Here is a 12,288-nt window from a genome sequence, read left to right as displayed (position 1 = left end):
ATTCTCTAATCCTCTCGTCTCAACCTCCCAAGTACTGGGCCTACAGGCCACTATGCCCAGCTTTTAAGCCTCATTTTAAATTGAATACAGACAAGGCTTGCAAATTAACATGCAGAAAATCTCCAAACCTCGGTCTCTTCATAAGACAAAAATGGGTTTAAGATTTCTTGCTCCAGTTAGCTGACAGAACTGTTGAGAGACCCACAGGATGAAATTTTAATTTTGTAGAGGTACTTTGTCACCTGCAAAGCACTTTATTACCTCAAAGTAATGTAATTGTTGTTAAAAAAAAAAAAAAAGGAAGGCAACATTGACAAAGTAAATTACCACTTCCAAATAGAAATTCTGTGATAATCCAATTTTCATGTATTCGGTTGGCTAAGATGCAGATTACACTTATATGTTTTCCAAATCCGGGCAGGCAGGGATGGCGTCTCATTAAGCCTTCTGAGGTTTGGGGAGCACTTTGTGGCCGCCCTTGGCTATGATTTGTTGTTGGCACCAAAAAGCATCCTGTCTGAGGCTATCTATTACAATCTTGATTTCAGAGCATCAGTTAACCTTGGGACCCCAGCCTATACTGGCCCTGGTCAGTCTGAAGTAAGAGCATGAGAATAAAAACGGAACCCCACCAGCCCTCTTCCAGGAGGCTCCCTGCAGCTTGCAATGGTCTCCATCCAAACATCGGGGAGGTGTGGGGCCTGACAGACACGGGGGAGGGTTGGTCCCTCACCCACGGGAGAAGCTGCTGCTGCCTGCTTCATTGAATTTCTTCCTTGCGTACAACATTTTGTAGCAAAATGGAATGATTGCCACTTGGAAGGGAATTCATTTTATTCAAATAACACCACTATATAGCAAGATTTATGACACATATCTCAGGGAAAGAGCTTGTCTGTGCTCCTACCCCCTTAGGACCACCTGCAGGGACGGATACAGCTTAACCATGAGGAAGGATGGCAGAGGGAAACAGGGAATGTGGTTTGTAGATTATTTTCTGACACTGTTTATGGAGGAGACTATCTAGTCAGAGTGGGTGGTGGCAGGAGCCAAGATCAATGGCAAGTGTGTCCTCACCAGACGTTTCAAAAACCTCAGAATACAGCTTTTCCTTGCAGAGAGAGCCCAGTATTGATTCATGAGTACATGTGGGTCTACTCTCGGCAAATCAGTCAAGACCCCAGAATATTTCCAATACAGGTCAGGAGTTCTCATTGTGTGTGTGTGTGTGTGTGTGTGTGTGTATGTGTGTGTATGTGTGTGTGTGTGTGTGTGTGTGTGTGTGTGTGTGTGTTTGCAGTACTGGGGATGGAACCCAGAGGCATTCTACCTCCAAGCTACACCCCAAGCCCTATTTTTTAGTCTCTTATTTTGAAACAGGGTCTCACTGAGTTGCAAAGGGCCTCACTAAGTAGCTGAGACTGTCCAGGAACCTCAATCCTCCTGTCTCAGCCTCCTAAATGCTGGGATTACAAGCGTGTGCCACCACGCCGGGCAAGAAGTTCCTGTGGATAAATACACAGAGCTTTAGTGTCGGGCGTGGTAGCGCACGCTTGTCATTCCAGCATTCGGGAGGCCGAGATAGGAGGACCACAGTTCGCGGACAGCCTCAGCTACTTAGTGAGTCCCTCTACAATTCAGTGAGACCCCGTTTCAAAATAAAAAATAAAAGAGGAGGCTGAGGGTGTGGCTCAGAGGTAGAATGCCCCTGGGCTCAAAAAAAAAAAGAAAAAAGAAAAACAGCTCAAAAGAGAAATTGGAGATGCAAAGCTGGCAGTGTCCAGCTTCCTGCTGAGTCCAAAGCACAATGCATGGTACTCCTTCCCCTGCACCACACAGCACCGCCAGGCCCATTTCACAGAGGAGACTGCGGAGGGCGGAGAGATTGGACGGCTTCACTCTGATAGGGCCAAGATCAAAGGGAAGTTTCAAATTGACCTGGCCTTTAATTTGGCCAGGGAGGAGCACTGATATTTAGAAAAACAAAACATTTGACTAGCTTATTTTTGCTCTGTTCCTTAAGGGGGTGCGGAGGAACCACTGGCTTTTCCGTCCACAGCTTTAACGTGCTTTCTGTTGATAACTATATTCTAAACAAGCGATTGTCCTCGCCCATCTGTATGAGCTCAGCTGGATCTCCCTCCTCTCTCCTGGCTGACTCTTCCCTTCCCCCACTGACATCTTCCCACGTTCGCTTAGCTTTTCCCTCTCTCTTTCTTCCCTCTCACACACAAATGCAGACACACACCTTCCCACCACACACCCATATGCAAAATAAAATTAGAAATACCACCCGACTCTCAAGGTATTTAAGGAATGGAGATCTTCAATCAATATGGCCCAAACCAAGCGCCCCAGGCTCCCTCCCTCCCGAGCCAGTGTGAGAGGCAGGCAGAGCTAGCCAAGGGGGTCAGACCGTCCTGCTGTCACGTGGAGCTGCTCCTCAGATGAAGAGGCCACTGCAGCTCACAGGGCTACCGGTCCTCGGAGGTCACGGCCTGGCCTGCTATGCTTATACGTAGGAGCCTTTCAGAACATGAAAAGGTTTCCTGGCCCCGTTTTTCATTTTTATGTATGCTGATAAAATACAGAGAAAACAGTGTCTGGTGATTCAGAAATAGAGGCTGAGCCGATCAGCATATGGCCCTCACTTCAAGGGATTGCTCTTGTTTTAATCAACCGGTTGAGAAAACAATAAACATTTATTTATTCGGCTTGCCTTTATGCAGAGGAGTGGAGCCGGGCATCTGGGTGAGTCTGATAGCCTGGGGAAACTGAGGCTCCCAAAGGCACCAGTATGCCTGCACTGGTTAGTGTTCTAAGGTGTTCTCAATCCCCCTGTGTTGCACACATGTGTCACTACCCTCTTGGTGTCCCAGAGCAGTCATCTGAGCATAGTGGAGTCCTGCAACGGGTAGGAAGTAAGGAGCAGGAGGCTGGGCTGGGGCTCCAAGCAGAAGCCCCTGGGTTCAAGCTCTGTTCTGGATAGACCTTGCTGTTGTCCTTTCTTACCCCAAAACAAAGCTGCCCCTGGGCCCCAGGGTGATGGTGGATTGTACACAGGCTGAGAGCAGCAGCAGCTGTACTAGAACTGGGTTCATACCCGGGGTCTGCCACTCGCCTGTGATATGACCTTGGGCATGTGGCTCAGCTTCCCTGAGTCCCAACCTTCTCACCCCAGCATGGGCTCATCCAGCTGCTTAGATCACGCAGAGAAGACTAATGAAGGTGCCTGGGACCTACAAAGGCCAGGTACGTAGTGCCAGTAACTGTGACCTACGACACAAATCAAATCATGCTGGTCCTGGGCAGGCTCATTCAAGGACTGTCTATTGCCACTGAATCCTCACCTCTCAGTTCTACAGATGAGGATGCTGGAATCTGGGACCACACAGCAGTGGATGGTGGCTATCCAAGGCCAGGCAGACAGGCGCAGAGCCAGGGCTTTTAACCCCTCGGTCCACAGCCCTCCTGAGAGGACACCTTCATGGGTGTTGCCCTGTGGGCTGAGTTATTAGACCCCCCCCACCTCTCCCAGGTTTCCCTCGGGCTAGAGCTCATGGCAGTGCCGATTATTGGTCATCGCCAGGAAGGAAGTGGGGAAGACAGGGTGATGGCTGGAGCATCCACATCAGGGCTGGATCCTGATCTCCCAGTTGGAACCACGGCTGAAGTCGGGCAGGGCGCCCCAACCCGCTCTAGGGGAAAAGAGGAAGGAGGCAAGTCCACAATGCTGAGCCAGTGGCCAGAGCGCCGCCCCCAGGAGCGGAGGGAGGGGGCGGGGCGGGGGGCAGCTGCCTTCCCCGCCGCCTTCTGGCCCCCACTCGCCGGCGCCCAAGTGGGAGGACGGCAGCTGCCCGCTCCCTCCTCCCCACACCCCCGCTACCTGCCCAGTCCCGAGGCGACGCGTGAGGAGGCTGCGAGCCAGCCGGGCCGAGCTCACAACTTTGCATCTTCTGGGAGCACAAGAGCAGGGCTCATCTTGTCTGCGACCGGGGAGCCTGGTGAGTTCTCTTCCCCACCCCTCTGCGGCGGTGGCGGCGGTGGCGCGGGGGGCGGCTTCCCGGCGTCTGGGAGGCAGTGGCCAGGGAGCCGGCGGCCGCCCGCCTCTGTAGGGCTCGGCTGTGCCGCCCTCCGCGGCCGGCGCCAGTGCTGAACGGACAGCTCCCCGCCTCCTGGACCTCCGGGGCGCTCTCCGCATCCCAGCCCCTGCACAGGCCCAGGCTGCGGCCGCCCGCCCAGCGCCCCTCGCTCCCCCAGCCCCGGTCCTTGCCTTCCAGAGCCGCCGCGGCGCATCTGGAGGCTGCTCCCGCGCCCCCCTGGCGACTGGCGCCGGGAACACACTCGCTTCTCCCGAGCCCCGGACCCAGGGCTCTCCGGGTGGGCAGCCCCGCCGCAGCCTCCGGGGGCGCATGGCTGGGGGCGCTGCTGCACCCCAGGACCATGCTCGGGCGCGCCCTGCGCTGCACCCCAGCTGCGGAGAGAGGCCTGCGCTCCCCGCCGCGGGTCCGGGGGGACGGAGGGGCATCACCTGCAAAGAGGATTCCAAGGTGACCATCTCTCAGTTCGGACGGGACAGCCTGGATCGAGGCCCTGTGGCATCCGTCCATCCCGGGTGCAGCCGCCTTCCCAGAACTTTTCTCGCGCCTCTGCCTGTCCGATTCCTCAGCCCCCGGAAAAGTTCTCTCCGCGCGCCGAGTCCTAGTGGCTTCTGAAGTTGGGCAGGGGCTGCGGTGGGGGGGTGGGGGGCGGGGATGTGGTGGGATGTGCTTCGGGGTGGAGGGGATGTCGATCCCAGGAAAGGCTGGCCAAACATTTACTCCTGTGCTCAAGGCGGGCTTGTTGGCCTCGGAAGGGTTTCGGCGCCATAGGGATTGTTTGGGTTTCTCCCGCCAGAAGGGCGAGAGGCGGGTGCGAAGAGGGGATTGTAATTTCGTTGCCTCAAAGGAAAACGCTTGTTGCAAACAAATAACCAGGGCGGCCAGCTTGGAGAGATGGGCTGAGCAGGAGGGGTGGGGGAGTATTCCAGCAGCGCCCCAACCCAACCCATTAGTGCCTAAGGGCTTGTGAATGTATCGATTGTTTCAATTGATTTTTTTTTTAAATAAAAAGCCAGGTGGAGGCAGCTACTGTGTGGGTACACACAAATACACACGCACACCAATACAGGTACCCAGGCGCGCGCAGATCACAGTACAGAGTACACACAAGGAAGTGCACCCACGTATGCACACACCCAACGGGCCCACACGCACACACACCCCCAAAGAGCCTGGGTAGCCCCCCAGTGAGGTCCCTGAGATTGGGGAAGGTGTATGGGGGGGATAAGGGGAAGTGAAGCGTGACTTCTAATAGGGTCAGTGATTCTCTCTGCCCCCGACCCCAGCCCTTTGCTTTCTCCTCCTAGGGAGGCCTGGACCAGAAATCCCGACCCCCCAGGCTCATTTCACTGCCACGAGGCACCGGCTAGAGACATAACCCTTCTCTCGAGAGCACTAAGGTCGCTCACCATCCAAGGGCGCAGGCTCCCCGGGAGCAGGACCTGCCCCGGGAGCCCGCCCTAGTCTCGGAGTCTTCTCGACCGCTTGGCCCGGGTTTGGGAAGCTGGTAGGGAAGACCCGAGGGGCAGGGGTTGGGGGCGCCGACGTGCCGACCGCCCTTCCGACGGCCGCGCAGAGCGCACCAGGGCGCCCCCTGGCCACCGCAGTCAGTCTCTCTCCTGCGCTCCTAGGAATGTAATCGAGGATGCTGGCCCTGCGGCTGCTCAACGTGGTGGCCCCCGCCTATTTCCTGTGCATCTCCCTGGTGACCTTCGTGCTGCAGCTCTTCCTCTTCCTGCCCAGCATGCGCGAGGACCCCGCGGCCGCTCCTCTCTTCCCGCCCGCCCTGCTCCACGGGGCGCTCTTCCTCTTCCTCTCAGCCAACGCCCTCGGCAATTACGTCCTGGTCATCCAGAACTCCCCGGACGACCTGGGCGCCGGCCAGGGGACCTCGGCCAGGAGGGCTCTCTGCCCCCCGCCCAGCACCCACTTCTGCCGCGTGTGCGCCCGGGTCACACTGAGGCACGACCACCACTGTTTCTTCACCGGCAACTGCATCGGCAGCAGGAACATGCGCAACTTCGTCCTGTTCTGCCTCTACACCTCCCTCGCCTGCCTCTACTCCATGGTGGCCGGCGTGGCCTACATCTCCGCCGTCCTCTCCATCTCCTTCGCGCACCCCCTAGCCTTCCTCACGCTTCTGCCCACCTCCATCAGCCAGTTCTTCTCGGGTGAGTAGGCCTCGGGCAGGTTCCGCAAGGAAGACTTCTCTTCCAACCCCAGGGAGTCCCATATTAGGCAAATAAGAGCCCAGGATGTCTAGCTAAATTAAAATGTGAGGCAGCCCGTTTTTTAGTACAACTATGTCCCAGTATTGCATAAGATATAACTATGAAGATGTAACTGGGGTCTACCTGAAACTCAAGTTAACTGGGCATGCTGTATTTTATCTGACAACCCCCAACACCTTCCTATCTATCATACTGTCCACTCATGCATAGAATCATGGCGTCCAGGCGATACACCTGCTCTGAGCCAGGCACCTTTGCAGCCCATGCCACGACCTCCCTTAGCCTGGACCCCAGTCCTACTCACATGGTGACTTTGCCCTCCAGCAGGCTTGCGAGCCAACCACAGTAAGAGTGCAGAAGACACCAGGCCAGCCTCAGCTAGATCCCATGCTCCTGTCCACTAGGTTTGGCCCCACAGGCCGTTCTGCAGCCTGTGGGTAGCTTAGAGCAGGGACCACTGTGCTTGGAGATGCAGCCATGTCTAATGGCTCCATACCCACAATGTGGAGCTTGGGTTTGGTGATACATCGGACCCTGGGGGCTGTTGTGACCTGCAGGACCAGCCATCACATAGGTGCCCACCTAGGCACCCTGGCGAGGACTGTACTTTGAATGGTCTGCCTCAAATAACACTCCCCAAGACCTGGCCTGGGAGACGTGGCTCCTGCTGGCAGTTCTTACTTCACCCGGCCTTATTTGCTCCTCCATTTTCTTCCACTCTTCTTCCATCTTGGCCCGTGAGTCTGACCAATTTGATTTCCGCAATTGTTAGTGAGCACACACACGTATGTGTGTGTGTGGATGTGCATGTGTACGTAGCATTATTAACTCCATTTCACAGATGAAGAAATTAAGGCTTAGATGGGACTGAATGGTCTTCCTGGCATCTCACTCCTACAGGGTAGAAGTCTCTGGCCCGCCCACAGGTCCGTATACCAGGTCTGTCCTCAGCAGCACAGGGACGAAGTTTCAAAACGCACTCACCTTTGAGGGACAAAGAAAGATGAGGCACAGCTATTTCCACGGAGAGCCCAAGATTGTCTTGATGCACCTGGACTGACCTGGGCTGGGCATTCCTAAAATTCTGTTCCATTCTTGGGAAAGACACCATTTTAGCCTTTGTCATGGCTGTAGCCCAGTTCTTCCCAAACACAGAACTATGGTGCCATTTGGCAATGAGAACGCAGAGGTCCAGAGAGGGCCCAGCCATCGGTGGCTGAGCTGGGCCGCAAACTGGGAGCTCTTGGGCCTTCTGGATCTCAGCTGGCTTAGGAGGCTGCCAGACCCAAAATAACCAGGATGGGGGAGGGTAGGTGGGCGGGCGGGGGTGGAGTGTGAGCACAGGCAGGTGGAGAGACGGGGAGAGCCAGAGAACCTGATTACACATCCCTTTCCAAGTAGTTTCACCAGCCATAAAAATGGGTGGTTCCAGAAGGAGAATCTTGAAATGGTTTGATTTGAGATAAATCTGGGCTTGAGGTCTGACCATATGTGCCAAGTTTGGGAGATGGGAGAGAAAGGAAGAAGGGCTTTTGCTTTCATCTGATGGGAGGCCAGGATCAGGCAGTGCCCACCTTGCGTGGGGGCCAGACTCCCGCCTGTTCCAGCACAAGGATGAGTCCTGCTGTCTTTCGCCTCCTCTCCATTCCCACTGGGAAGAGGTGGCCCAGACTTCCCATCTCCAGCTCTTTCATCTCACCTTCCTTCTTTGCTGACCATATGGCTGTCCCCCAGCTCTGCCCCCTCCCACTCTACCGCTCAGCTTGCCCCTTCTTATCCCTCCGCCCCCAACTCCCAGTCCAAATGGTCAAGAGCACACTCTCCCATCCTCTCAGGAGGACAGGGCAAAGGAAGGCAACTGAGCGTCCCCAGCTGTGGTCCCAACCCCGAGTCAGACCCAGCCAAGCACAGGATGGCTATGAATGGGGCTCTGAGAGCTAAAGGTGGGAGGGGTTGGGCGACTGCTGATCTGGGCCCTCAGCCAATGTCAAAGAGGGAGGGGCTGGCTTCTCAGAAGCCGTCCCTTCTTGGGGCTTTGTGCCAACTCCTTGAACCTCATTCTCATCTAGAAAATGGAGATGCCGCCACTAACCTGTATTTGTATGAGTGTGCCAGTTGGGAGGGCACTAGAGAGTTCAGTGGGAGGGAAGGAGGACTAACGTCTGCTGAGCACCTGTTATGTGTCACCTATGAGGCAGGTCTCACTTCATCTAAGTCTCATGGTAAGTCTGTGAGGCAGATATTGTCATATTTGTTCCAGTATTGGAGACCGAACCCAAGGGGCTTCCACATGCTAGGCAAGCGCTGTGCCTCTAGTGCTATATCTCCAGTCCTTTATTTATTTATTTATTTATTTATTTATTTATTTTTATTTATTTATTTTTTGCGGGTTTGGAGATGAAACCTAGGGGCATTCGACCTCTGAGCTACACCCCCTGCCCTATTTTTTTTTTTTTTTTTTTTTGGTGGTACTGGGGTTCGTGGAAGCCCTTCTACCTCAGGGCTACACTCCCAGACCTATTTTATTTTTGGAAACAGGGTCTCTTAAGCCAGCGCGGCTGGCTTCGAACCTGTGCGATCCTCCTGTCTCTGCCTCCCAAGCACGGGGATTACAAGTGTGAGCCACCACGTCCGGCTTTATTCTTTATTTTGAAACCGGGTCTCACTGTGTTGCAGAGGGCCTCACTAAGTAGCTGAGGCTGTCCACGAACCGTGATCCTCCAGTCTCAGCCTCCCGAATGCTGGGATTACAAGCGTGCGCCACCACGCCCAGCTTCCAGCCCTTTTAAATTTTATTTTGAGACAGGGTCTCAGCGTTTTCTAGACTGGCCCTGAACTTGAGATCTTCCTGCCTCAGCCTTCTGCCTTGCTAGGATTCTAGGCATGGACCACCAGGCCTGGCTCCCAGAGCCTTTTTTTAAGGCTCGGTAACCAAAGACTCAGCTAGTTAAGTTGCTTCAGAACTGCACAGCTTTGGACCGGAGGCTTTTGCCTACAAAGCCCACACTCTTCCTGCTACTCCACACTGCCTCTCTGGGGCCGCCTCTCTGATGCTGTTTCTTGATGAATGAGGCGCTTTGGGAGGCAGGGATCTTCTTGTCTCTGGATATGTTCAAGAAGATGCGGGTGATGATCTGTCAAAGGAGTTATAGATGGTTGGTGGGAGGCAGGGGCAGGAGAGATCAGATGATATAAGCTTTTAGGAAAATTCTATGGTTTTCTGAAAGAAGCAAAACTATTATTAAATAGTTAAGAGGAGCTGAAGCAGCCAGGCTAGGTAACTTTAAACACTTCAAGAGAAAGTAGGTCCCCTGAATAGCCTTTTGTGGCTGCCGTATGGGGCCAGGGAAAGGCCGCAAGGTCTTTTCCTCAACCCTTGATTTAATGTCAGAAAAAGGCCTGTGGGAAACAGCTTCCATCCACCAGGCTTGTTCCTGGGGCTCAGTTGCGAGGCTGCCGAGCTTGGCGGCTCTGAAGCTCTTACATCCCAGCTGGAGGGCCGTCTCTGCCCATCAGCAGTTCTCCAGCCCAAAGGGCACCGCGGCCCCAGCATCCTCCGCCCTGCACGTGGCTGCCACACTAATCTGGGCTGACAAGGAAGAAGTGGGTCAGGAGAGGGCACAGCCCATGTGAGCCTCGGCCCCTGGAGGTCCCCATGTTAGCTGAGGGCCCGCTCTAAAAGCCAGCTGTAGTGAAGGTTTATCCCCTGGGCAGCTGCACCTATTTGTCTTCAACTTTGTAAAGAAAAACCTGTTGTCAAAGTTGTCAGAAAGAAGGGAAGAGGAGGCTGCTGATGAACAGACCAGAACCAGGTCCCCACCCTTCCTGGCTACTGAGTCCATACGACCCATACTGGACAAGTGGTTAAAGCCCCGTTCTCAGGGGTCTGAGGACTGGAGCCTGGGGAGTCCGTGGAAGATGTGGGCTGGAGGAAGGGAGGAAGGTGATGGATTTGCGGAGGCAGCATAGACCACTCCCTGGCACGGTCACCCCAAACCTCACTGGAGGAGAAGGTGGAGGTGGCGTTGCCTTACGGGGAGCAAAGGGCCAAGGGGGGCTTTTGAGTTCTGTCCTGGACCCGCTGCCCTGCCAGGCAGGTAGATCAAGAAAAGTATCTTCCCTACAGCTCTCTTTCCTATCAAGACTTGGAGTTCTAGAAAATGGAGAAAGCTCAGTGGTTGTAGGAATTTAAACTTGAACCCTTTTTTGTCTGATTTCCTCCTCTGCGTGGTAACCAGCAGGGACGCTGCATGAAGCGCAAACCAGGTTGCCTTCCATTTGGCACATCCTTTCCTTGAATCTCGCACCTATGAAATTGTTATTGTGCCCGTTTTGCAGATGAGCAAACTACAACTCAGAGAGGCTGAGAGACTTGGACAGGTCCATACAGACAGAAGACTCTAACCAAGCGTGGACTGATCCCCCAAACTGAACAAGTGGGTAGGGTCTCTTACTAAGTAAATGTTTAAAACCAGCAATAGAACCAGATGTGGTGGTGCACACCTGTAATCCCAGCATTTGGGAGGCTGAGACAGGAGGATCCTGGTTCAAGAACAGCTTCAGCTACTTAGTGAGGCCATTTGCAACTCAGTGAGACCCTGTTTCAAAATAAAGAGTAAAAAATAGGGCTGGGAGTGGGGCTCAGAGGTTGAATGTCCCTGGGTTCCATCCCCAGTACCACAAAATAAGTAAGTAAGTAAGTAAATAAATAAATAAATACAGTAATGGCCAGGCGTGGTGGCCCATGCTTGCAATCCCAGTACTTGGGAGGCTGAGACAGGAAGATGGAGGGCTCCTGGCCAGCCTCCAAAGCTTAGTGAGGCTTTGTTTCAAAATTAAAAAAAAAAGATAAAATTGGGCTGGGGTGTAGTTCAGAGAACAAGTCATAGAAAGCACTTGGTTTAGGGGAGGCGGCGCCCCACTGCAGAGGCTGAACTGGTGAGCATGGGGGCCTCACCAGCCTTAGCAAACGCTGGCTGATCGGACAGCTCTAGCTGAGGTTCTTGTGTCACCAGTGAGGACTGAATTGCTCTCCAGGTCTGAGCTCTGCGCCGCCCTTGAGGCCGAGCTCCTGACCCGATAGCTAGGTCCAGTTCTCCATCATGCTGCCACTTGCCGAAGCCCTCCCAGACAGTGCTCCCGGCCCTGGAGGGAGAGGCGCTGCAGTCTAGACAGCTCCCCAGGCATCGGCTCCTCTGCAGGGTCCTCAGCTTATCCCCGTCTCCTCCTGAGAAAAACCCCCTTCTCCCTGGTTTAAGGCGAGAAAGAGGGAGAGAGGGAGAGAGGGAGAGAGGGAGAGAGAGAGAGAGAGAGAGAGAGAGAGAGAGAGAAAGAAAGAAAGAAAGGCCCACGAGGGCATTTCTGCCTATGCAGAAAGGCAAACCGCATCCAGGCTGTACCCAGAGAAGCCGAGGGCTCTCCTTGCTGAGCTCATCAGGCCTCCTTCCCTTCTCCCCCCAGGTCCCCAGTTCTCCCCTCTCGCCTCAGGAGCCAGCAGCGCTAAGGAAAAGTTGGGGCGACTCGTTCATCTTGCCTCTCCCTCGCTGCTGTGTGCGATAGCTATAGAACGAACGTAGCTCACCCCTGTCCCTCCCTCCCAGAGGAGCGCGCCTGCCGCCGCTTGCCTGCCCGCTCGCCCTGCTGTACGTGGCCTGGGTGTAAAGTGGCTCTGGCGTCTCCCCTCCCCCACAGGAGCCGTCCTCGGTTCTGAGATGTTCGTCATCCTGATGCTCTACCTCTGGTTTGCCGTCGGCCTGGCCTGCGCCGGCTTCTGCTGCCACCAGCTGCTGTTGATCCTCCGGGGGCAGACCCGCCACCAGGCCCGAAAGGGGGTTGCGGTGAGGGCCGGACCCTGGCGCAAGAACTTACAGGAGGTCTTTGGGAAGAGGTGGCTGCTGGGCCTGCTGGTACCCACGCTCAATGTAGGAAGCGAGAGCTCTAAGCAGCAGGACAAGTAG

The 12,288-nt window shown here is 54.8% G+C and overlaps 1 protein-coding gene across 1 annotated transcript; it reads left to right on the top strand.

The window, feature by feature from the left end:
• Positions 1-5,745: 5,745 nt before the first annotated feature.
• On the top strand, positions 5,746-12,288 carry ZDHHC22 (zDHHC palmitoyltransferase 22; the record flags this gene model as incomplete). The annotated part of the gene is made up of 2 exons (XM_080707803.1): positions 5,746-6,271; positions 12,023-12,288. 2 exons carry the CDS (start codon positions 5,746-5,748, stop codon positions 12,286-12,288), a joined length of 792 nt encoding a protein of 263 aa, XP_080563929.1.

Source organism: Muscardinus avellanarius (genome assembly GCF_963383645.1).
Source record: "Muscardinus avellanarius genome assembly, chromosome: 12".
NCBI classification, from domain to species: Eukaryota; Metazoa; Chordata; class Mammalia; order Rodentia; family Gliridae; genus Muscardinus; species Muscardinus avellanarius.
The sequence above is the reverse complement of the archived record's forward strand: the minus strand, read 5'-3'. Positions and strand labels throughout refer to the sequence as shown.